At 38.1% G+C, this 25,732-nt stretch overlaps 1 protein-coding gene across 6 annotated transcripts in view; it reads left to right on the top strand.

Moving 5' to 3' along the window:
• Window positions 1-25,732, top strand: part of ROBO1 (roundabout guidance receptor 1) — a 711,169-nt gene that overhangs the window by 648,592 nt on the left and 36,845 nt on the right. For all 6 annotated transcript variants that reach the window (XM_032679893.1, XM_032679894.1, XM_032679895.1 and 3 more), the window contains 10 exons: window positions 329-453; window positions 2,521-2,692; window positions 5,235-5,440; window positions 6,849-6,930; window positions 7,100-7,268; window positions 7,369-7,535; window positions 11,111-11,232; window positions 13,647-13,878; window positions 15,136-15,257; window positions 18,770-18,941. In XM_032679893.1, coding sequence (XP_032535784.1) covers window positions 329-453; window positions 2,521-2,692; window positions 5,235-5,440; window positions 6,849-6,930; window positions 7,100-7,268; window positions 7,369-7,535; window positions 11,111-11,232; window positions 13,647-13,878; window positions 15,136-15,257; window positions 18,770-18,941 — 1,569 coding nt within the window. The remainder of the gene's footprint in view (window positions 1-328; window positions 454-2,520; window positions 2,693-5,234; window positions 5,441-6,848; window positions 6,931-7,099; window positions 7,269-7,368; window positions 7,536-11,110; window positions 11,233-13,646; window positions 13,879-15,135; window positions 15,258-18,769; window positions 18,942-25,732) is intronic.

Below are 25,732 nucleotides of genomic sequence, written 5' to 3'. Positions count from 1 at the left end.
CTTTAAAAAGCAAATTGTAACAGATTTGTTTGTATTGGTGACTGTTGCTCTGCAAGTTGTCTCATCAAGTTGGTGGGATTTATTTCCTTGTACACACGGTCAGCAGTAAAACCACATGTTGCACAGTTTTAATTGGGAGGTCCAGACACTAAAAAAATCATCTGAGCTATGCCAAGGCCGTTAGAGACCGATGTGTCTTTGTGCTGCCTCTCCTTATTAAAGAAACTTTTCTGGTTTGCACCACTTTAAGTCAGTAGGCTAATTGTTCTTTTGAATTGGTTGATAGCAGTGTGATTTATTTTTTGGTTTTTCGGTGCTTTCCTTTCAGAGCCTCCACAGTTTGTTGTAAAGCCTCGAGATCAGGTAGCTGCACTGGGGAGAACGGTGACTTTCCAGTGTGAAGCAACTGGGAACCCTCAGCCAGCCATCTTTTGGCGGAGAGAGGGAAGTCAGGTAAAACAGCCTTTCTCTCCCTTCTTCCTGTGGTGATTTCACATGAGAGAAAAATATTTCATTTATCCTTTTAAAGGTGTGGAAAACAGGTTTAGAGCTTGGAATTGTTGGATATTTATTCCTTTCTTCTAAGTCACGTACTTTCTGTGTGATGACAGCCCTACTAAGAGGGATGTCTTTGTTTTGCTGTCTCCCATTTTCTCCATGAGTGTAAAAAAATAAATCTATAAATCAACTAGAAACATTCCGTGTTTCACTGCTATGATAATCTAATTCATCCAACAGGGAGAACTTTTAGCATAAGTCATCTCCACCTCCATCTCTTAAAGTTTGTTGGAAACCCCCAAATACTCCCAGGTTTTCAGAAAGTTTCTCTCTGGGTTTGTGGTACAGCTGTTAGTTTACCATGTGTTTTTGAGTGTCTGGCAAACTAACCCATTTGCTGTATTGATCTGCATCACTGCATGGGTAGGACTCTAGTTATGGGCTGAGGAAATCTACTTTCCCACTCCATCAGTTGATTGACGGACCATACCTGAATAGGTCACTTTTTCTCCCAGGTTCCTTATTTGAATGAGCGGGAAAATTATTTCCAGCCTCTTTGTAAAGGATCTTGAAAGCCAGTGGGTGAAACACAATATAGCACAGCAAGAGAATCACAGTTTTCTTTCAGAGTCATCTTTTGAAGGAGGGATGTGACACAAAGTATTCTTTATTGGAAGGAAAGAAGGAATATGGGATTCTGGTTTTCCTGTGAATGAAGGAATGAATGGTGCAATAGCATATGACAGGGTTCTTTGTGTTACAAAACAATAGGTCAGAGAAATTGAGAACACTTAGAGATTGGCTTCTTTACTCCATTTGCAACATTTCTGTCTGAATACCTAAGTACAACTAGGCTACAAACCAAATTCAGATGATAATCTTCAATGGTATAAGTATACCAGAATATTATTATTATATTTTTGTATTAACTGGATCTTGTTTATTTATTTTTTTATTTTACCAAGTGTTGTCTAGAACATCATTTTTTTTGGCTCATTTTTGGCTCTGCTGAGTGATGACCACTTGTGATGATTGAAGGAACTGAAAGAGGAGGTCAACAAATAGGGTTTGCTAATACTGAAGTAGAGGAATGTTGTGTCCCATTCCTTTGGATGATTTTTGGAAATGCAAAATGTAATTAAACAAGAAAGAGAGTTAAAAAATAGCCTCTGTAACCTCTAAGTATTTCCATTCACAAATTTTTCAGACAGTATTAGAAATTTGGATTCAGTATTTGGTACAAAGGGCTTATATTATTTTGATTGCCATTCTGATTTTTGACCAGTGTTGGTAAATACTATGTACTTCATACCAAAACTATCTAAAAAGGCATAGAATTTACTTCTGTATCATAAGACTTTTCATAAAACACAAACACTATGATTAGCAAGAGCTAAAGAACATCAGTTAGAGCATGGTGCTTATAATGCCAAGGTTGTGGGTTCGGTCCCCATACAGACCATTCACTTAAGAGTTGGACTCAATGATTTTGTAGGTCCCTTCCAACTCCGAAAATTCTGTGAACTAAGCTCAGTATCTCTTTTTTTTAAAAAACTTCTCCATTCTTAGGAAGGCAGATGTTAAAATACAGATAAGTAAACCAACATCTGCATTTAAATGAAAGAAATCGAATGCCCTGGAGCAAGTTCTAAAAAAGAACATAAAAGCAAATTACTGAGGTTCACCACAGTTGCTTGCACCATTGTGGTATCTGTACATATCACATCTTCACTAGCGTCTGTTTAACTTTGTGCAACATCTGACATTAACCATAGAGGATGTTAGAACATTCCCAAAAATCTTACACAATTATGTGTGCATATCTGCACCTATTTTATCACGAAAGATCCTATAGAATATCACATTGTGGTATAGACATGCTTAAGACAGGAAGAACCGCAAGTTTTCTGTATAATGTAAAAAGATTGATTTGTTTAGATATATGAAAGTTAAGATTACTGATGTTTGAATTTGTTTAACCCTTTTTCCCCCTCCTCGTTTTCTTTCCTGTACATCTTGCAGAATCTGCTTTTCTCATACCAGCCCCCTCAGTCATCCAGCCGATTTTCAGTTTCCCAGACAGGAGACCTCACTATCACCAATGTCCAGAGATCTGATGTTGGGTACTATATCTGCCAGACTTTAAATGTTGCAGGAAGTATCATAACAAAAGCCTACTTGGAAGTTACAGACGGTAATCATGGATTCACTTTATCATTTCCAAGTTTTTGTTTTTGTTTTGAAGACAGCAGTGGAGTGATGTGACACTGCTTTGAAATCTGCTTTGTATAAATGTGGATTGCATGTGTCTTTGAACATAAAAATCCTATTTTGGCCGTCTCTGTCAGGGGTTTAAAATTCTGGATATTGTGTTACACTCTATTTCCATTTTGTATTTGGTAAGTACATTCAGTTTATGGATTTTTGTCAAATCTGTTAATGTTTATCTGACTTTTTTTTACCTTCCCCTACTACATTGAGTTTACTTTCAGATTACTTCCTGACTCGCTCTTTATCCCTGTTACTGTGTGTCCATTTGCTTAGCATCTCCCCTATTTTTTAATATTCCATTTTAGCAATGAAAAAAACTCAACCTGGTGATCAGCAGGATAACATACTCTCTTTTTAGGAGTAGTTGGGAAAAAAATTAGGATGAAAAAGCTACAGGGAGCATGACTACAAGCAGTACTGCATGCTAATGTGAGACCAGTTTCTAATTATGAGAAATACTCCATATTTTTAACAGCAAAGATACTCAGGGAAAATATTAATCTTAGCACTTATGGAGAAAGAGGATAAGTGCAGAGACTCTAAGAGGAGGGAAGCTGTTGTCTGAGAATAGTTTATATAAAATAGCCTTTTGCACTACAGAAAACATAGAAATAATGCAGTACTAGAAACATGCAGTGAACGTGGAGAATAAAATTTTTTATTTACACACCCTGAACTTAGATTGGAAGAATAGGACTACATCCTTTCTGGTTTCTCACAAGTGATAAGCCACATTTTGTGATCCTCTTTTATCCAATTTTTTCACTGGGGAGAAGGCTGTGGCAAAGTGAGAGATAAACTTAAAATAGAAAATTAAGAAAATGGAAGAGTTTTTTGGCTAGTGACCTATGTCATCTGAACTTGGAAAAAACCAGTTTAAATATATTTTCTTTACTCTATGCACTGGATTATAAGTCTGGATATATGGATATATGATATATATGGTAGGTAAATATATGATAGATATATAGAGAGATATGATTTTAAGGTATATGGATATCTGATATATCTGATATATGGATATTTGATGGGTAGTTGTTTTCTCTAGTGTCTTGGGACAGTAATTTTTTTGGTACTTTCATGAAAGTGAAGACAGGATATACTGAATGATACCTAGGTATTCTTAAAGATAATAGAAATTGCCATCAACTTCAGTGGCACTTAAATTAACTGTGAATTTCAGTGGCATTGGATTTCTCCTCTAGAGCACAGATGGGTCAGACTCTTGCCACTGGCAACTGCAAAGCTGATTACAAACATGTCAAAGTCAAATACGAATTTTAGATGGGCTTATTTTTGACTGTCTCTGCAGAGAAAGATACTAATGGCCTCACAGTGCAATGCAACAGGTTGAGACAAGAACTAAAGGATAAATTAAGCAGTTAAAAACAGAGTGTCATTCGAACATGCAAATGAAATTATGGGTGTTGGAATTTAGCCAAAAAAAGCAGTACTAACACTCTGTCTGTTGTTATGAAAAGTAATTTAGAAATATCTGATGTTCACAAATTATCAGAACTTCAGGTTTGTATTTCAGCTACCAAACCAGTTTTTAAGTTACGTGAGCCCCGTGACACTGCTGAACAGATTTATGTCATTTAAAGTTATGGCTATTTTCAGATCATCAGTCCATGTGATCTTGGATGGTACAGATACAACAGATCACTGAAACACAATAAGATAACTTTTACCTCTTTTTTTGGTAGACAATCATGTAGACAGTCATTCTTTACTGTGAATACTGAGACTGCTTTATACCTTTCTCTGTACAGTTATTAAATAACCCATGAAAGATGCATTAAAATTGATGTAAACACGCTGTGGGATTTTCTTTGTGGCTTTGAAGTCATGTTGACAGATTAAGTCATCACAGAACTAAAAGTCAGAAACTACTGGAAAAATATTTCTGAGTTGAAATTTCTTTAATATGGTAGTTCTATCCATTAGCTTTGTGTTTACTTTACCCCACTGCTGGACATCTCCCGATTAGGAAGCAGCACCAAGATGAGTTGCTGGAACGTGATGAATGTTTTTTTAAGTAGTACGCATTTGTAAGGTTATCCCCTGACAGCCCACGTCCTTTTTCTCTTGTCTTTAAATGCTGAAAGTATGAGTTCTGTTATGCAGGCCTGCCAAATGGTAGAAGATGAAAGAATTTGGGAAGTCCTTTCATTTTCCATTATCACTTTATAAAGAGATTGGAATAGAGAGTGCCTAGCGGATACCACAGTGAAATGTGCAATACTCTCTACGTTCTGAAAATCCTGTGTTGGGAATCATTTTAAATTTCCGTAGTTGTGCATCATTATAATGCACCCTGCCCTGAGTAATGCATGCCTCCAACTTTAATTACTTGTTTAATTATCTTTAGTTTGTTTCAAAGCCTCAAGCAACTGCTGTTGCTTAGATGATTAGAAAATTGCTTCCAGTTGCAGAAATCTCTTTCCTGTTGTTTCTCCTGGCAGTGATTGCAGACCGGCCTCCCCCTGTCATTCGACAGGGTCCTGTGAATCAGACCGTAGCTGTAGATGGTACTTTAGTGCTGAACTGTGTGGCCACAGGCACTTTAATGCCCACTATCCTCTGGAAAAAGGATGGAATCCTCGTTTCCACCCAGGACTCTCGCATCAAGCAGTTGGAGACGGGAGCGTTGCAGATCCGATATGCCAAGGTAGCTTGAAATGGCCAGTGGGTTTCCTTGTTGTTCATTTCATTTTGTTTTTTTTTCACCTCCAGGCACTTTAGATGTAGTAAATCCTGCATTTAGAATTAATGAGATGTTGCATAAATGTATGAAAATATGAAATGATACTTCGTGTTTTCAGATAGTTCATTCTTTACGCTTAACACCTGCCTAGGGCACGTTATTTCAGATTTCATAAGGAAAAATGCTTTTTAAAAGATATTAATTAAGGGAATTATTTCATACTTGAAACATGAAAGGGAAAGCAAAACTTGTATTTCAGTAAGACAAATCATTAAATTATTTGGGCTTTAGCACTAACGGATTAAAATTATCTAGTTAATTCAAATGTTTATAAAGAAAACCTTTGTTCAGCGTACAGTAGTAATAGAGCCATGTACACAGCTTTTTCAAAAGAGTTTTTAGTGCTTAAACATATTCACTCCTCAGTGTACCATAGTTTAAAATGGTTAACCACTTGTCAAATACTCCTCAGGGAGTTCTAGTACCTGGTCAGCACTGCTGCTGGTCATGCCTTGCACACTGTAAAATGTTTTAAAAATGTTCAATTTTCAAATGAATGGCTTATTCTCTGCCATCTTTTCTGTGTTTTGAAATGTAGTAATTTTTTGAAATTAGGCTGAATACATCACTTTACCATATTCCCTAGAGTTGCCCTGTTGCCAGTTACAAGTTAAACTGGCTTAGAGTTTGAACCTCTGATTTTTGATCACTTCTGTCCAACTCATCTGGTGAGGCTGGGACCTTAGGAGGATAGCATTTCTTTTGGGGGGGAAAAAAAGAAACTCTTATGAAATGTGATTAAGTCACATATGGACAAATAATCCAACATTCAAGACTGGATGAGAATAGCATATGGAGATTCCTTTTTGGGTCTGCTGTAGATTGAAATTTATACTAACACAGGGAACCCCATGTGTACCCTGTGGAATATTTAAGCTTTGATTTAAGGATGGCATGTTCTCCAGTGCTCAGTCCTGATAAATCCCCAGGCATTACTTATGTAGAGGGTTGACAGTTGCATGGGGTCTTGTCATCTGAGTTCCTTCTCAATTTATTTGTTAGGACCTCTGCAGAGTAAGGAATAAATGCTACAAAATCTGCTTTCACTTTGTTCATTACAGAATAGTCAACACTAAATTAGAATGTGCAGCTTTTCCAATTCTATTGTGACTGCTCAGAAATAAATACCCATTTTCCTTCTGCAGCGCACGAAATCATAACTTCTAATGGAAGAAGTTTGTAGTTCGAAGTTTTTGCAGCCTCTTATACATTCATCCATATTCATGGGGGTACATAGAGAGCTGTAATTACTTTTCTAGCCCACTGAGTGCCTGATTGTTTCAAATATTTATTCTGCTCTTTCCCCATTCAGCTGGGCGACACCGGCCGGTACACCTGCATCGCTTCAACCCCGAGTGGTGAAGCTACATGGAGTGCATACATCGAGGTCCAAGGTAAATCAATTAGGGTTCCTCTGCAAGGAGAGAATACATAAAGGAAAATCAGCAATTGAAATGCAGAAGTTATCTGACTCTGTCATAAATTGCCAGTGCAAATGTGAACAGCACTTAGCTTACAGCTGCGTCCTGTCCATATTCAGCATTTCTCTCTCTCCTTTGTCAGAGTTTGGAGTCCCAGTGCAGCCACCAAGACCCACTGACCCAAACTTGATTCCTAGTGCTCCGTCAAAACCCGAGGTTACAGATGTCAGCAGAAATACAGTGACATTGTCATGGCAACCTAATTTGAATTCAGGTGCAACACCAACCTCTTACATAATTGAGGCCTTCAGGTATACGAGTCTTGTGATCTTGCTCTATGTACCTTTGTGTTTAATATGTTATTAAAGAAGCACGTGCTAACCTGCTGGTGTATGTGTGTTTTATCCTTAGCCATGCATCTGGGAGCAGCTGGCAAACTGTAGCTGAAAATGTGAAAATGGAGAGTTTTGCAGTTAAAGGGCTAAAACCTAATGCAATTTATCTGTTCCTTGTGAGAGCAGCTAATGCATATGGACTAAGCGACCCAAGCCAAATATCTGATCCGGTGAAAACTCAAGGTAAGCTTTTGATACTGAACATTTTGTGTGTCCACAGCAGCTGTCACAAGTGGACTAAGCGATACGAGATGCAGGAGTTCTGGTAGCTTTTGACTGTCTGCCTGTCCTGGCTATAATGTGTACTATAGTAAACTACTGTGTTTAAAATTGCATTTCTCTATAACACAGACTCTGACAGCATGTTGCGTTGCCTAAGGGAACCCTAGTATCTCTTATCCAAAGATAGTTACATCTTGCAGAATAGCAGCTCCTGTTAGTAACAAAAGTAATCTCTGTTTTTCTGAGTTACCACACAAATCCTCAAATTCCATGGAAACATTATTACTATGTTCAGTGAATCAAATGAGGCTTAGGACTGAGACAGAGAGAGAAAAATTACGTAATCTAAGTTGATTTCTGCTGCGTTAGGAAAGAGAAAAGTTTAAAATTTGAAGGAATTTGACATCATGAGCCAGTAAAGAAGAGTTTTTGGCAGTACGTTAAAAGTATTTCAATAATACAACTGTTGGAAGTAAAATAGTAGGGAAGAGAGACAATGCTTACAGATAGCCAAATGAAAGAAAAGGCTGGGTATAAGTGGATGAAGGAGTCATCCACCAACTCCAGCTGTGACTGAAGTCCAGCTATGGACTGAATCCAACTGTAATATAAAATTAAAAATAGCTGTGTTCACTGTAGCAAATAAATGACACTTTGGATGATGTACAGGGAATAATACATTGCAACTTGGAAGCCTGCATTTTCCCAGTAGAAATACTTAGATTCTTAAGAAGGGAAAACTAGAAATACTCTTTTTCAAAGGAAAAGTGATACAGATCATACTTTTTTTGTTTGTTTGCTTTTCTACTCTTCCTACTCGCTGCAGAAACTGACCCATTGGCTTATTAAGAGTGTCTGTGTTACATATTTGTTTCTTTGTTTGCACAAGTAAGTACATGTTTGTTTTTGAAAGGAAGTTCTGTAGAGGAAACAAAGCATTTTCTTTTGGTGACTTCTCCTTTTTTCTGTAATTGGTCTGAAAGCAAGTCTTGCTGATCTCCCCTGGGGAGTGACCAGTTTCACATTGCTGTCTTTTGGTATTATGCGTTTCTCCTGATGGATGACAATTTCAGTGGATATATGTAGACAGCAGAGGGGTTGCACAGGTTCCTAAGTCTGTTACTAAGGAAAGATTTAGTAACCTTTTACTGATTCCTGATTCCTGGAAATAGAGCAACACATGTGGGCAGGCTGCAATGTTCTACAGGAGTCTGTTCTCCATGGAGTGTAGTGCAGTTTCATTCCTGAAGACGAGGTATTGTGTATGTCCCAAATCAGCTGATCACTGACCTGATTCTGAGAAACAGCAAATGTTCTGTTCACTCAACTGAATGGTTTATAGTAACGTGGAAAAGCTTTACTGTTCTCTGGGCACCTAGTAGAACTGAAAACCGGAGAACCACTCAAAACCTCAGTGAAAATAACAACCAGTACATGAAATCTTCTTCAACAGTAAGAAATACGGTCAAGTGTCAAGTTCTTCAAAGAAGTTCTGCTCTTCTTCAAATATCTTTTCAGTTTTGTTTAAGCTGTGGTCTAGCTAAAAAAGTTCAAAAATTTCCCAGTTCACTTTTGTCTAGAGGGTGGTATTGTCTTGCTATAATGCATGTCCAGTCCAGGAACCTAACTTACCTTCATCTTTGCACTTTACCAGCATTACCAACCACATGCTTGGGTGTTATCACTGACAGTCCCTGCCTTGGAAGCTTGGAGCTGAAACAAGGAAACACACACATCATTGTATAGCACAGATGTGCAAATGGCTGAGCCTGTGAATAGATTGATTCATATTGCTGATGACTCATCTTTTATGACTAGCGAAGATAGAACTAATTATTCCACTGACTTTCCTCTTACATTCTAAGCAGGGTGATGTTTAGGCAACACTCCAAACAGAAGCTTCTATCTTTAATGCTTTCAAACTTCGGGAGGAGGGAAATACTCTGATAAATGGACTGTTTGGCAGAACATACTACATGTAGAAAGCAGTGACTCATCGGAGAGTTTTTTTGTTTTGTTGTTTCGTTGTTATCAGTGTTGCTTGCTAAGAATCCAGATTTGTCACTCACAGACTGCACGCAAACCTCAGTTTGCTTTTTCTTAAACTTTGAAGAAATACCAGCTTCGTGTAAATATGTTGAGGAAACCGTATGATAAAAGTTCAGAGTGACATAGGCTTTGTGTGAATGGGAACTATATTTCTGGAAGGAAAGCAGGCTTCATGGCTTGTCCTGATGCAGCCTTACAATGGTTTTACTAATATTTAGTCAGGATTGAAAGCTGGTAAATGGAGAATATGACCACCATGCAAAAAGCATGTTTTACAACTGTTGCACTCACTGATGTAGAAGACACTTAGTAAATGTATCATCTCATCTTTCAAGATAGTCTGCACACCTGCAGTGACTTATTACAGTAGTTGTACATATATATATGCAGAAATTCTGTATACTTTAGCACTTCTTGAAAGCAGACAGCTATGGAAATTCCCAGGAAATTCCAATCTTCAGAGAAGAGAACCCTTGAAGATTTCCTGATGTTGCTTTCTCGCTAGAGGAGGTCAGGCAGGGAAGTAGTAGGACTGGAGCAAAGTTTATGTAATGCATTACTCTATATCTGGAATTAGATTAATTAAAAAAAAAAACAACAGTAAGAATTTCAAGTACTTTTTGTGAATTTCTCAGCCTGTGATTTTTAATGATACTCAGCGTGCTATTTCTTTAAAATTAAATGATCAAGGAGAGAGGTATGAAATCAATACAGAAACTCTGTCACTCTGCTGTCCATTGTATGTATCTATTTTAGATACAGTGTTAGTGCTGCCCTATAAATTTTATGCTTCTGACAGTCATCCATTTCAGTTAAATATGCTTTTCAAGGGCTCAACATGCAAAAAATATGTTTCCATTGTACCATTGCTTATTTTGAGAGGAATTTGTCCCTTCATTCATACAAATTACTCTTCTAGCTATAAGATGGACCAAGTATCAAAAGATGCAGACAGGACTCACCCAGGCTCTGCCTCCTGTTTACAGAAACCACTTGCCATCAGAGAAGCTGCAGCCATGTGACAAATTTTTCTTTTTCTTTGGTTGTTACATGATTATGTAGTTAAAACCAGCAAGTTTGCCAGGAATTTATCTGAAGATACAGCTTCTGGTTCTGCCATTCTTTACAGATTTCCTGATCTCTTGGAATTTGCAGAACATTTTTTCTTCCCAACAGGAAAGAATAAAGAAATGCTGCTTTTGCCATTTACCAAAGCCATCCTTTAGTATGGTGTGTCTTTTTTCTGCAGCATTTCCCTCATGTTTCTCTCTGAGGAAGTGCAGTGTATTGATTTGGTACCACCTCAGCACTGGTGATTTGCTCAGGAAAATATTTGATGTAGTTTTTTCTTACATGATTGGGTAGTACTTAGGGTAAACTTTGTAGGTGATAGCATCATATACTTTCTGATATATTCATTTGTATTTACGTGTACTTATTTTAACAATCATATCTACTTGTGAGAATGGAATCTTAAATTATTACAGATGTTCCACCAACAAGCCAAGGTGTGGATCACAAGCAGGTCCAGAGAGAGCTGGGTGACGTGGTATTACATCTGCACAACCCTACTATCCTTTCTTCCTCCTCAATTGAAGTTCATTGGACTGTGAGTATAAATCTGTGTTATGGTGGTGGTTACAGGTACTGCTGAATTGTCCTGCTTTGACTGCAGTGGAGTCACACTTCAGGAAGCCGTGTGGTTTTTATGCTTGCAGATCCTTTTTCTCTGGAATGAAGAGACTTGGGCTTTGCTTTCCTACTTCATTAAATTTTGTCCCGTTTTCCCCATCTATGTCCCCATAGAGAGTGCTGTTTACAACATGGTGCGAGTTTCAGAGTCCTCCTCTGGAAGCTAAAGGACTGATCAAAGGCCTCCTAAGTCATGTCATTTGAAGCCTTTGCACTGCTTTCAGGAGGGAGTGTATCAGTTCCCTAATGAGATAGCACGGGCACTTCCCTGTCTGTCAGTCACCAGTGCGGAGACATACTGCATAATTCTGTTTGAAAGTGTTACCTCCATCCTACAGACATACTGACAAACACACCCAAATCCATATAGCCTCATCTGAACCGATGCTTCCCTGCTGTCCAGGGAGTACATATGGTACAGAGAGAGGAGATGAAAAGGGCAGTGTCACATTGATGTGTGGTGGGAGGCAGCAGGAAGTTGGCCACGTGGAGGATATCACAGAGGAAATGAGGGAGTGAGGAAACAATGCTCTAGGAGTCCTGAAGCAAGGAGGATGGGAATATACATAAAAAAAGATTCAGGTAGACTTACAAGGCTGAGGCGTCAGTGTGAGAAAGGATTAAAAATGGCTCACTGTGAGAGACTTTTGGCAATCCAGAGCTAGAAATAAAGACAGAGAGCAACGTGGGAAACTGCAAATAGTGAACAATGAGGTAAGAAAATTTAATTCAAAGAAGAGCAGTTTTAAAATGAAATGCAGAATGAAGAAAAAATTGGGGATGTAATTATACCAGGTACAGGGGTAAAACCATAGAGAGTGAGCTTTGAGGTCTTTTTAGGACTTCCGCCTGAACATGTCAATATATTGACGGGGATAGTGTGGGTGAGCACAGGCTGCAGCCCCTGCCATGTCATGGCAGGGTTTTTTGAACAGGAGCAAAGGGATTTTTGACTTTGTAGAAGAACCGTAGCCCAAAGGAGTCCTGGTCCATGGCCAGGGCTTCTCAGTGCTGCAAGAATACCAGTAATATGTGCTGCACCATAATACAGTAATACTGTTGCACAGTAATTACACTCTCACCTGCAACATGACCACCTGCAGCAGGCAATCTCCTGTTTTAGCTAATAACATTAAAACATCTTCAAGGTTCCTAGCACGATTTTGCTTGACCTTTCCTTATAGAACAACCTTTTCCAGAAAGGCATTTTTTTGTCAGTCTCTGGGGTAGCCTGTGGCTTCTCTACAGTTTCAAAAATAAGCATTACCTCACTTTCAGCTAACACACAGATTCTCTATGTGATTATTAAAAATGAAATATGTTGCTTTTCGGAGTAAAATTGCAAGCACACAGTTTTTTAATATCACTGTATGAGACTTTTTGAAAACAGGGAAAGTCTGATGCACTTCAAAAATTTTTATTGTGCCTGTAATTGGACTTTCTTATCCACTAGAAATTTCAATTGGTAGTTAAAAGATAGTGTATGCTTCATGACAGATCACATGTACATGATAGCTTTCTGTTTCAGTTATAGCCAAACATATTGAATACACCCTTATTTACATTAAGATCTTTTTCTCCATACGGTTGATATGAAATTACTTTGGTCTAAAAAGCGCTCAGGAGCACTAAGCATCAGTTTGATCTATGTTTCCAAGTCTCATCCATGTTACCATACTGAGTTTTATGAGCCTCCCCAGAGCCCTCTTGGAACAACCCTTTCCTTCCATCAGAACATCCTCCTGATGAGGGGGTGGACATGGGGGAAGTGCCACAGCCATGGAGAAGGTGCCAGCTGGCTGTCCTTCCAATTCACTTTCTCCAAAGTGAGGCAGGCAGGAAGCAGTGCTCATTGCTTGGGTTTTGGGAAGCTTCGACATCTCAGGACAGTTGGCAGACTCTCTCTTTGATCTCCATATTCATCACGCTGAGCTGTGGCACTGTAGATCCCTCTTTCCCTGTGTGCCCCCTGCACTGCTGTGCAAATTCAGGTGGACAGAAGTCTGGCCTGTGCCGAGCTGTGTCACCCTGTGGATGCAAAGACTGTTTGTTTCGTGGAGCTGAGACATATTATACAACTCTGTTATCCGCCTGTAATGCCTCTCTAAATCCAGAGAAACCAGCACAGTTCTACCAGCATCAAACAGATTAATGCACTTGCGAGTCAGGCCTGTAATTTGCTGTAATGCAAGAAGCCTTTGTCTGCTGTGGCAGTGATGTTTACTTTGAGTAACACAAGCGGGTGGCCCAGGGACCGGGCACAGTGTCACGGGCATCATCCCTGGTTCCTGTCTGTTTATGGACGTGTTCTGTGTTCTGCTGTCTTGCCAGGTGGACCAGCAATCCCAGTACATTCAAGGATATAAAATTCTGTACCGGCCTACACCAGCATCCTATGGAGAGTCAGAGTGGTTAATCTTTGAAGTGAGGACTCCAACCAAAAACAGCGTTATCATTCCCGAGCTGAAGAAAGGCGTAAACTACGAAATCAAGGCCCGCCCTTTTTTTAATGAGTTTCAGGGAGCAGACAGTGAAGTGAAATTTGCAAAGACCCTGGAAGAAGGCAAGTAGGAGCCAGACTGTCTTCATCTTTCCTTTTTGAAGTAACAGTCTGGCCACCTTTCCTCTGATATGTTCATTATTTGATTTTGTTTGAAGTGCATGCTGTTTGAGAGCAGCAATCTGTGGCAGAGGAGGCTGTGTCGGACTGATCATTATGTGAATTGTTTGGTGACACAGAAGTAAATATTCAGAGCCAGGCACGAGAGACAGAGAGAGAGGGATGTGCAAAAATCCCCTCCAACACACAATGGGAAATGTGCTTCTTTATCTTCCCTGCAGTGTGCACTCCTCCCTGCTGAGTTCATGGGCTGGTCACAAGTGACTTCTGTTAGATTCAAGCACTTGCTAATCACTATCTTGAGTAGATAGCAGACACCACAGAAATCATCAAAGCGCTGCAGCTGAGGGAATGGAAACCATGCTTTTTAGAAGGCTTTTATATCTGGATCAATCAGTGAGACAAAGTGAAAAGATGAATGAAGGCAACAGATATAGTGGACTAAATTATGCATTTCCATCTCATACATGTGTTGAAAAGAGAAGGTTCATAAAGCTCTTCCTTTTTTTGCTGCACAGGCATAATGAGTATACAAGGTGGCCAGTGCCTTCAGTGCCTCTGCTAGGGTGTACAACCTTTCCCTTTCTGTCCTCCTTCCCCATTATAAATGCCCTGTAGCTCCAGTTTATTGCTGCAAGTGGTTCAAGAGGTGTGCATAGCTGCATTCATCCCAAGCATCAGCTAAGCATCCGATTTTTAGGAGGACTATTTCAAATGCAAACCATAAATTATTGTTATAAATGTGTTAATATTTGTGTTAACACATGCTGTCCTGATTTTAATAAGTTTCATATTATTCATTATTATTTACACACTAGAGGAAAATGAAGTTTAGATTTGGGTCAGTTTAGAGTCTTTATTTTTCAAAACTGTTGGTGCTGGGTAAGATGATTTGAGACCAATGATGAATTCAATGCTCAACTGTGACATTCAGGTAAAGGGTATCTGAGCTTGAAAAGTCTAGTGATGAGTGTGCCTTTTCCTGTCCTACACAGCAAGACTACTGCAGAACCCAGGAGCCTGATTGCAGTTTGACACACTTTCCTTCCGTATCATTTTACCCTGTAGTCAGGGCTGCCCTCATTGAAGGATGGGGCACAAAAGAGTGTGTTTGTATAGCCCAGAAACCATCTTCCTCTAAAACCCTCGCTTCTGAGTGTGACAAATATAACTGTTCAATCCTTCTTTCCAAACAAACAGCTCCTAGTGCTCCACCTCAGAGTGTTTCAGTAACTAAGAACGATGGGAACGGGACAGCAATCGTGGTCACCTGGCAGCCACCCCCGGAGGACAACCAGAACGGGATGGTTCAGGAATATAAGGTACTGTTGGCATGCCTCGGTCCCCTGGCAGAGCGACTAAGGCCAGGTAGTGAGGGATGGGCTGTTCGTGGGTGCTTGGCTCCATCTTCTGGTTACTCAGAGAAAATGGGATAGAAAATCACTGCTTTGACTCAAACTCCATATTTAGTAGTTCTGCCTAGGTGATGGAAAGGCAATTAAAACAGCCTCCATAAATCAAAGCAAAGGGTCAACACTCTTAATGAAAACAGATACATCCTTTGCCTTCATTAAAACTTGAGAAATGCACACTCAAGTAGAGGGGGAACCATACCTGTATGAGAACCATTTTGTGACTCTGAGGCATTGGCCAAGGTAGTAAATATAAACAGGCTTAATGAGTTGAAAAGCTTAGGGATAATAATTAACAGCGTTAAGATCTGAGTAAATTATGCGTAACTGTGTAGTTGAAACAAACGGAAAACTTCCAAGAGAAGAATGTGCTTGTATAATAATAAATCTGTTTAGTGTACAGAAATTTTTCTTTTCTTCCAAACACAGTTCTCATTATGCTATTTAACTTTTAACTATTTGAAAGTAGATCATAAATATTTATTATTTGATGTTCATTTGCAAACATAGACTGTATTTTCAGTTCAGATTTTTTTGTGATAATTTACATAGCAAAGTAAATGAAGCTTATTTTTCCTAAGCAAGCTACGGATGTTTTGAATGTCTGGTTGTGGATATCAAGTAAGCTTTGTAGCCATGGAGAGGCAGGAGCTTTGGTTTCAGCCTTCTGCAAATGAGTATGATTGAGAAAATCTTTCAAATGAGAACGTCTTGGCTACTTTTCAGGTTTAAACACAGTGCTATAAACATATATTCCTAGCCATCAAAACTCATTCTGATATTTCTTTTCCATGAGTAGAAATGGAAAAGGGAAGAGATTGCTAAGCGTCATGGTCAATTTAGAATAATAAAACCCTTTTCAGAACCTGGTCAACTGGTAAAAAAATCCGTTTATGGCTTAGCTTCAGATATATAATGTAATTGGAAAAAAAATACTTGTGAAGTTATTTCATTTAAAGACAGACCTTGAGCTGGAGAGATGGAATTATTTCCAACAAGAAACTACATGAGAGGAATGTTAAGGTTGCAAGGACACCACAATAAAAGTCAGGAAATTCCCATTTCTGAGTAGATATAATACCTACCCCACCTGCTAGCATTCTGAGGGAATAGGCTATCAGGTGGAGGAGCAAGCGTCCTGCAGTGCTTGTGTGGCAGTAGATGGCACACTGGCACATTTCACATCTACGTTTCTTGTGTTGATGCTCTTATTTTCCTTTGTGCTTTTCACCACGGACAGAAAACAGACAGAATGAATATATATGTCATTGCTCTTTAAGTTGCTACGTGTAACTACTGGTTTTGTCTAAAAACTAAATAAATGCAGAACTAGTTATTTAAGATTAAAAACTAATAACAAGAAAAAAAACCGAATTGAAGTCATGTGAAATTTTCTCTATTTTGTTTCTTTTTTTGGTTTTCTATCTTTTATGTTTTCTCCCAGAAAAAAAAAAAAAAGATATGTGTGGGAATTCATTATTTTCTCAGCAACTCGAATCAAAGGCAAGAGTATACCTACTTTAATTAAAGGATAAACTATATAGGAAGTATACCATCTTTAATTAAGTGTCAGTATCACAAACAAAAAGCCATAAATTCAAATTCACAGCAGAAATCATTTTTTCCTTTCTTACCATGAAGTTAGAAATTCTCTTGTTATACTAATTCTTTCTTCACTTATGTGAATTCATCCTTGTTTTGTAGCACTCTAAAAGTTCATTTTCACTTGCCTATTGAGCTAAACAATCAATATAGTATTGTACTGAACAACCTGATGTTTAACATAACATTACTGTTTCTTTTATCATGCATTTCTTCATGTACTTGAGTGCCTAAGAACAGAACTTTTTTTTTCTGACTTAGTAGTTCATAGTTACAAGCACATAATAAATTGTTGCCATTGTTTGCATATGCACCATTTTACAGGGTGGCAGTAACAATTTCTGTGAAAATTACTGCAGTCAAAATGTAGATTTAAATGTTTTCTTCGACACTTAATCGAGTTCCTTTTTACATAAGAGCATTTTCATGACCATCCTCTAGGATTTAAGGACAGTATTAGTTATAATTTTACTAGAAGTACTGACTGAAAAAGTCTCTATATAGTATCAGAATACAAACAGGAGATTCTCTTTGTGTGCTCTGATCTGCTCTGCAGCAGCACTTATGTATATCCTGTGCTGGGATTCGATTTCAAAGGGACTTAAAGTACATTTCACATCCTCACAGTGTCCCACTAGCCTTGTTTCAATCCTTGGCATTCAGAGAAGGAAAAAGGGTCTTACAGCATCCTGAAGGCGAGATAAAATTTCCAGTGTCCAGGCAGAAAGGGCTGTGGCAATTGTTTTACATGTGAAACTGTAGCTCACTCACCTGGCAGTCTCCACTGCAGCAGAATTGCACGAGGGATTTAAAGCAGCTATCTGGGTACTAAATCTTTTAGGAGCTCCATATGTCAAAAGCAAAATCTTCCCTCCTATGTACAATCAGCCCAGGCTCAGATGTACTGCTGTTCTCAGCCAGGTTTGCTTCTTTACAGATAAAGTACTGAATTTAACTAATTTAACTTTCTGGATAGATGTTCTTTGTAGAGCAATACATTTGTGGAAAGGGGACAGAACCGAAATCAACACAGCTTCATCTTTTTTTTAGCAGATGTAGATTGGCTGCTACTTCACTTTGAATTGTTCAACCATAATCTTAAAAAACATTTGCCACATCAGTGGTTCAGGCCCACAAGGATAAAAATATCATCTTGTTTCTCCCATATCATTTAATGTCACTGATATAATTTGCAAAGCTGTGATTTGAGGTCAGTAGACCTGTATCCTGGTCTAAATCTCAAAAAATGAGATCTGATGTCATGCTGTTGTCTCTCAATTAGAAGACAGAAAATCACTCAGTCTTTGCCTCTTGCTGCCATCTTTAAAAAAAAAAAAAAGATACCATTTGGATCCCAGCATGGCATCAGTTCTCTTGTGATGTCATGTGATGAAAGACTTGCTCCTGCACTTGAGTGATGAAAGCCTTGCTTGACAAATAATTCCTGAGCAAGAGAATGGCAAATTCATTTAACTGAATGCTCTTACTTAGCTGTTTATGTGAACAGTTCTTGGCTACGGGGCTTTCTTTTCTTGTTCTGTGCTACTAATGCTTTTAGTTTTATTAACACCAGTTGAACTGTGATTTATGACAAATGCATCAAATAATTGTAGTAGTTGGATCTGCTCTTTGGAACAAAAAGTACCTTTTCATTATTCGTAGAGTGCCTAGGACAGCAATCCATGACTGCAGATGTTGAAGTAGTGACAAAGTGTAAATTCCTTTATCCAGAAGAAGAGAATGTGTCATCTTTCCTTCTGCTTGTCCTTCGGTGCTGAACGTTGAACATTTATACATACCATGCTCTTACTTCCCCTCAGGTTTGGTGTCTTGGCAATGAAAGTCGATACCATATAAACAAGACAGTGGATGGTACCACCTTTTCCGTAGTCATCCCCTCCCTAGTTCCTGGTATTCGATACAGCGTGGAAGTGGCAGCGAGTACTGGGGCAGGACCTGGAGTGAAAAGCGATCCCCAGTTTATCCAGTTAGGTAAGCTTGCTGGTAATCCTACCTCTTGGTTTCCATGATTTCTGTTTGTTTGCTTTTGTCTTTTATGGCACCGGAAATACTTTCAAGACAAGTGAAATAGATAGCGTTACTTGATCCTTGGGATAGCAGGATTTGGCATTTCTGGTTTAAAACTTCCCTTAGAACTGCATTCTAAAGGTGGGGTTATAAAAACACATTTTTTTTAGTCTCCCAGTTCAGGAGTTTGGTTGTTGACTTTTCAAAGTGAATTTTCAGCCTTAAGACTGGTGTAATAAAACATGTAGGGGAGCATGAATCACTAAGTCTTGAGTCACTTTAGTTTAGGGATGTAATTTGTCTTGATCAGATTTTATCTTTATTGAAAAAAAAAAAACCAAGCATGCTAAAATTAGGCACAATAAATATCAACTCTGTGTGAGAGCTAGTAAATAACCTAAGCACAGGAAAAGGAGGTACCCAGATGATTTACAATAATCTTGACCTTCTAATTTCATTAACACCAAACATCTCTGTCATAAATGCACATCAGAGGTGTTGCTCCTGGAGCTTTCTGGGAGAAATGCGTCTTTGCTGTTGGTTACCTGAAGATTATTTAAAGTAGCTTTAATTATAGTCATATGCTGCTTTACTAGTATGCCTGTAGCAAAATACCTTATCCTTACAGTATATAGTTGTGAAAGCAAACTCAGCATGTTGCTTTGGGCTTTTTGTCCCTGTATCATTAGTAGATCTTCCTTCTTATTTCACTTGTATTTAAAAATCGATAATTAACAGCATGTGAAAACAAGGCAGAGCAACTAATATGGAATATTATATGTACATTTCCTTGGCTATTAAAGTGAAGTCTCTCTTTAACTTAGTTAAATTATGCAGGCATATGACTCCCAATTACATCGATAGAGATTTTACAACAAAATTACACACTGCTTCTATGATATTCCATTAATGTGGAATTAGTACAGGAAAACCCCATGGTTATTTGTTGGATTGCTCTTTCCTACAGCCGGCTACCATTCACAGCTTCCTACAGTCAGCTTTCCAGGCTTAAGTTCTGAAAATTCTGCATTAGTGAGGCTTATGAGGATAACCTCAAATGTTCAAAGCTAAAGATTTCATAACTGCTTTTTTTTTTCCCATTTCTCTGATGATAAGCAAATACTAAATGAAGGTGAATTTTGTAATGGAGCTTAATCACTTCGAGGTTTTGGTATGTGGAAAAAGAAACAAGTGAGACTGTCAGGATAAGATTTTTGCCTGCTCCTGGATTCCTGGCTTTTACTGGGTGCTGTGTTAGAAAACAAGAAGCAACCACACACCTCAAAAGGTGTTTAGATGTGCAAGTCTAGTAGAATACATGTATTTTCTTGTGGTTGGAGTTTGCTTTCATAGTGTTCACTGCTTACTTCTAATTAATGAAGTGACAGGGCCAGTTCTAGATATGCTGTAGTAGATCCCATAATTTGGTTGTTTCATGGCGAAGATCTGGAGACAGGAGTCTTGTGGACATCCATGCCATGGGAAGCATCACAAATAAATACCTAGACAGTGCTGCAGAAGGCTGCTGAAAATTAGTACTTAAATTTAAGGAGTAATATTCTTTGGTAACACAGATCAACCTAAAATCATCCAGGTAGAAGAGTGGCTGCAGTTTATCCGACTCTACTCTGTGATACAAGTTCCCTTAAGGAACAAGCTCCCTCAAGGAGTTGCATTCTTAGTTTTTAGAAGTGCTCCCAGTGTGGGGGTGGAACATTAGAGTTTTCTGGTAGCTTTCTGAAGAAAGGAAATTAATTTGTTGATGTCATCAATTGGCACTTTTCACCAGCAATAAATTACATGGTTCCAGAGAGAGGGAAGGGAGGCCAAGGAGGGGGAGGGAAGAGGACTAGAGATGCTGCTTTTAGAAGGTTTGAAGCTGTCCTCACTCCCTGTACCTACATGCTCTAGGAACTACATACTTGCCACCAACAGCTTCAGGTTTCTACATTTCTGGCACTGACCCCAACTATTCCTTTAGGAAGTCTTTTCCTGATATCTGAATTAGTACAATCTTTCCTTTTTTTAAAAAAAAAAAGTAAAATAAGAATTCCATGTGTGGAAACAATATACTATGTGATTTAGAGGTTCACTTTTTTTAAGGAACTTTTCATTAAAGTCTGACATTTCTCTCCGCATAATGTGTTTTTCTTACAAAAATGTGAGACTAGGTTGTGGTTGGCTCTGGAGCATCCAAATAAGGGGGTTTTGTCCTCAGTGTAGCCTCCTGTCTTGTACAGTGACCTCAGTTTGAGTCTGTGTGCTGTGTGGGGTGCTCCCCACAGATGAAACGTGCTTGGACAGAGTCTCAGCCAGATGTGTGACAGGAGGAAGCTTCACCTTTTGGAGGCTGCCTTCCAGAATGAGAGCAAGAGGGGAGGACAGGAGACATTGGATTCCCTGGGAGCTGAGGCGTGCAATCACAGTCCCATGCATCAGCTGAGCTGTGATAAATGACCTTGTGCACACACTTAACCTGTTACAAAGACAGGTACAAATTGTAAGCTCGAAGCTTTTTCATTTTCCATGTCTCAGCTGACATGAAGCAGCTCACTGAGCTGTGGTACCCCAGACTTCCCATACCACCAGGGACAAGACAACAATATGACTTGCTTGTTATTCATAAAATCACCTTCCAGTGTTTAAAATCATGAGATCAACTGAAAAATCATATGCCTTCTTAAAGCACACCCCACCACGAGGCTTCTGAATTTTCCTCTAGGCTTTTGAATGACCTTTTAAAACCTTCTGTGGAAATCCAAGGACCGGAAAACAATTTGTTTTAAAAGAAAATGTGCTATTTTACATAAAGAAAGACTGCAAGAGCTTTGTTGTTAGGGAAAAAAAGTTGTTATTTTTTGAGACCTAGACACAGCTTGCTATATTATGCTTATAATACTGTGCTGTGGAGAAACAAAATCATAGAATTTCAATAGACCTTTTTTGTCTTGTCACAACATGTAACTTGAAGGCATCATTTACAAAAATGCTTTATATAAAAAAATGAGAACTGGCACAACATTTTTTTGCTGATCTTCTAGGCTAACTTTTGCAAAGTGATAGGTTACTACCTATGGGAGCTTGGCATATTACCTATGCTTGTTGACAAATAAGTAGTGACATTGGAACATATTGCAGCACACTTTGTTTCCAGTACCAACTCTGAGAAGCCCTACAACTGTGGTTAATGTTACTCTCAAACACACAATTTGTATGAATATATGGTATGCAGCTATTTGTTATTAGATGTCTGCACAATTGCTGCACAATTAAAGGTTGAGCGTAATATTCAACCATTGGATGTCTCAAGTGTACAAAACACAAGAAAGTCTCATTGAATCTTTATTATTCTTATTGTTCCATTTAGGAGATGTGATTTGGGAACTAGCTAGCATGTCTGCAGGGCATTCTGTCAACCCCTTTTTTTGTTGATATTTTTGTTTGTGGCCTGAAAATGACTTGAAGAAAATAATCTTTTTTTTTTTCCATCTCAGCAAACCAGTTTGGTGCTGTCTCCTCCAACTGTATGTTATAAGATAGAAGTGCAAAAATATATTTTACCAGTTTTGGAAACATACATAACTAGAAAGGAGACAAAATAGCATATTCTTATGTTGGTAATATTTTACCAAATAATTTTCATATTGTATCATGGATATATATTTGAGAAGACACTTGGACAATATGTTACAGGTTCCAGGTGTTTTGCAAGTTTTTAATTGTGAGAATTAACAATGTTAACAGCACTTAGATATTTCTCCTTACTGTTTGTACATTTTGTGTACTGAATGAGACACGCATATGGAAAAGTACCATTCTATAGGTTGCACATGTGCAAGGGCAAGTTAAGATTCTTTGCACACCTGTGAACCTGGAATTTCCAGTCTTTTTTTGAATCTTTGGCATTCCAGTCTTAATTGTATATTAATCTTTAATTTATGCTTTAGGAACTTAACGATAGCTTTTATGGTATTATTATTTATATGAATATTTAACATTAGGGAATTAGAGGTTCCAGTTCTTCTCTGTGTAAATTCTAATTAGTTTTCATTGAAGTTTGAAACTTGGAGCTTCAAGACAGTCAAATCGAGTAGCTTATGAGCAATAGCCATAGCAACATTATCTGTGATTAAAAAGAATGCTCTTATCTTGGGGTAGAAGGCGGCATGAGTCACTGTGATAATATGCTGGTTTTAGGGAGTTGTGGGATCAGCCTGCTCCAACAACTCTGAGGCATTTTCAAGTACATTAAATGCTGTGGCTGCTGCTCTGGCAATAGGATGCACTTTGCTGTAGAATGTTTATATTCACTTATTATTTTGGCACATCTCCCTGAGGAGTGCAAGCAGCAACAGGAATGTTCATTATGAACCATTTATATTTCAGTCAAAGCTTCCAGAAATTTCCTGGGATGAAGAAAAAGTATGTGTTTTTTTTTGTTGTTGAAGAGCTTTTTTCATGACTGATCATTGAGGATTGCGGGCTGTTTTGGAGAGGGAAGGTGTCCTTCTCAAAGAAAGGCTTCCAAGATAAAGTTCCTGGAAATTTTTAGGGATAAGGAGTTCACTAGATTTCATTCCCTTTGCTTTATATTTAGCTTACTTTCTATTTTTGAATTATAAGAGAAGTAGGACATGGGTCAAATGGGACCTCTTGAAATCCCTTCCATCTCCTGTCTGATGCTGTGTGAATATAGACACATTTTTCTCTTCACCATGTGTGTGAATAAATACCAACTAATGGAACAGCTCTAACCATATACAATGTGCCATAAGCCTAGTTTCTTAAAAGTATGTATATTATTTTGCTTGCAATGACAAGTCAAATAATAGCATGAAATTAATGTTAATTAAAAATTAGAATAATAAACGTTCAAAGAGATTCTGCAGGATTTTATAGTCTTCAGACAGGCATTGAGTGAGCAATGCAAAATGTTTCTGTATGTAAAAGTACTGTCTTTCTGTATAGCTGAATGGTTGACATATTTAAAAAGCATTCTTATTTGTTTTTTGAGTTAGTGATTATTTTTTTTCTCCTGGATTTATTGTTTTAAATGTATATATTTTAAGGATTAGAGAAAAATATTTATTAGTCTTCCGAATTTATTCAGGACCATAGATTCTCCATAAATCTTTTGCTCTATTCCATTTCATTGTAGAAAGTAGTGTAGCTGTTTAAAAATGCAGAAATTATGCATTTTGAAAAGAGACTGATGATGCAAGTTTTCATATCTTAATATGGCCTCAGCTGCAGAGAGACAAAAGATGAGATAGAGAGTGACAGCTTTAATTCATTGGTCACAGTATACTTTATACATTTAAGCCCATCTGGCCACTTGTGTGGAACTTCACTTGGCTGTCTCCATAAAATCTGAAGCAACCCATCTTAACCTTGCACAAATAGGCATGAAATCCATAAACCCAGCAGACACAAAGGGTGTATTAGTAAGAAAAGAATGAGTCTGCCTGGTGAACTTTCAGGCTAGGCAGTGCACTTAGGATCACAGAAGATAAAGGGACCTGAAATATGAAATAAAATTTCCAATAAGGTGGCAGTCAGAGACAGGGGTGATTTCTCGGCAAAATAGATATATGACTTTAATGTTGCAAAGACTGGAATGTGGAATTCTTCACTGGAAGAAGCTTATTAATTTAACCATTTCCCATTCAAAAAGGTATCATTTTCCAGAGGAGGTTTGTCATTTGTATAATTTGCTGTGATTCAATCTCTTGTTTGTATTTCAATTTCTTATATATTGTTTCAGCTTATTTTGAAGTATTGCAAGATGTCATCGTAAAAAAAATTCTATTCACTGCTTACTTCCTAGGGAAAAGGTCTTGTTTTTAAGTAAATAGGTTTTCATTTCTTACATAGTTCACATTAATAGAATTAATAACAGCACCTTTCTCCATAAAACACTTATCTCTCATTCTGAATTTCATGTCACTACCAATAGTAAAAAACAACTATCTGTTGGATTTACACAGGAGTAAAAATGGGCATTTCAAAGACTAAGCTGTGGAATGTGTAAAGCAATATCCGCTCTGAGTAAAGGTTTCAAATTCTTGCCCTCACCCTGTGCAGTAATGAAATTTCCAGTAAGCACTCACTGTAGTGGTAAAGCACATCAGGAAAGCAGTATTTTGTCTTTTAGTTGCTTCGCTTTGGTTAGAAAGCCTTAGTCACTAACTGGATCTTCTTACTGCTGTTCCTAAAAGGTTCCTGCAAAAGTTCTGTACAGCAAGAGCAGAAAAGACCAAATCTTGCAGGTGTGGTCTCTATTTAAAAAAAAAAAAAAAATCATAGTGTGTGGAAAAATACATGTTCTTTATTTTGACATGGGATATTTAAGGATAAACTGATTTTGAAAAACACTGCCTGTTCAGTACTAATGAGGCTGCTTGGCTATTTTTGCCAATTTACTTTTTAGTTATCCTTTAGCTTTTACATCCTTGTCTAAGAGAGCAGGATTAGTTATTTTATACTTTTGCTTTTTTACATCCTTTTAAATATTCAGCCTTTTTTTAATTGAGGTCAAAGCGAGAGACTGCAAGACTGCAAAGAGTACAGTAAAGTGGTAATACAAGATTTAAGTAATCTGCCAGGAACTGCTAGATTAAGATGTATCAATACCAACCTTGTATGAATGTAGTTTGAATTTGTTATTCTGTGATTTTCAGTGGGTGTTTGAGGAGCTGATTTCTACCTATGGACAGAGCCTACTACTCATGATTCGAGCTTGAGCTTTTACTTAT

This window comes from Chiroxiphia lanceolata, chromosome 2, assembly GCF_009829145.1.
Source record: "Chiroxiphia lanceolata isolate bChiLan1 chromosome 2, bChiLan1.pri, whole genome shotgun sequence".
NCBI classification, from domain to species: Eukaryota; Metazoa; Chordata; class Aves; order Passeriformes; family Pipridae; genus Chiroxiphia; species Chiroxiphia lanceolata.
The sequence above is the reverse complement of the archived record's forward strand: the minus strand, read 5'-3'. Positions and strand labels throughout refer to the sequence as shown.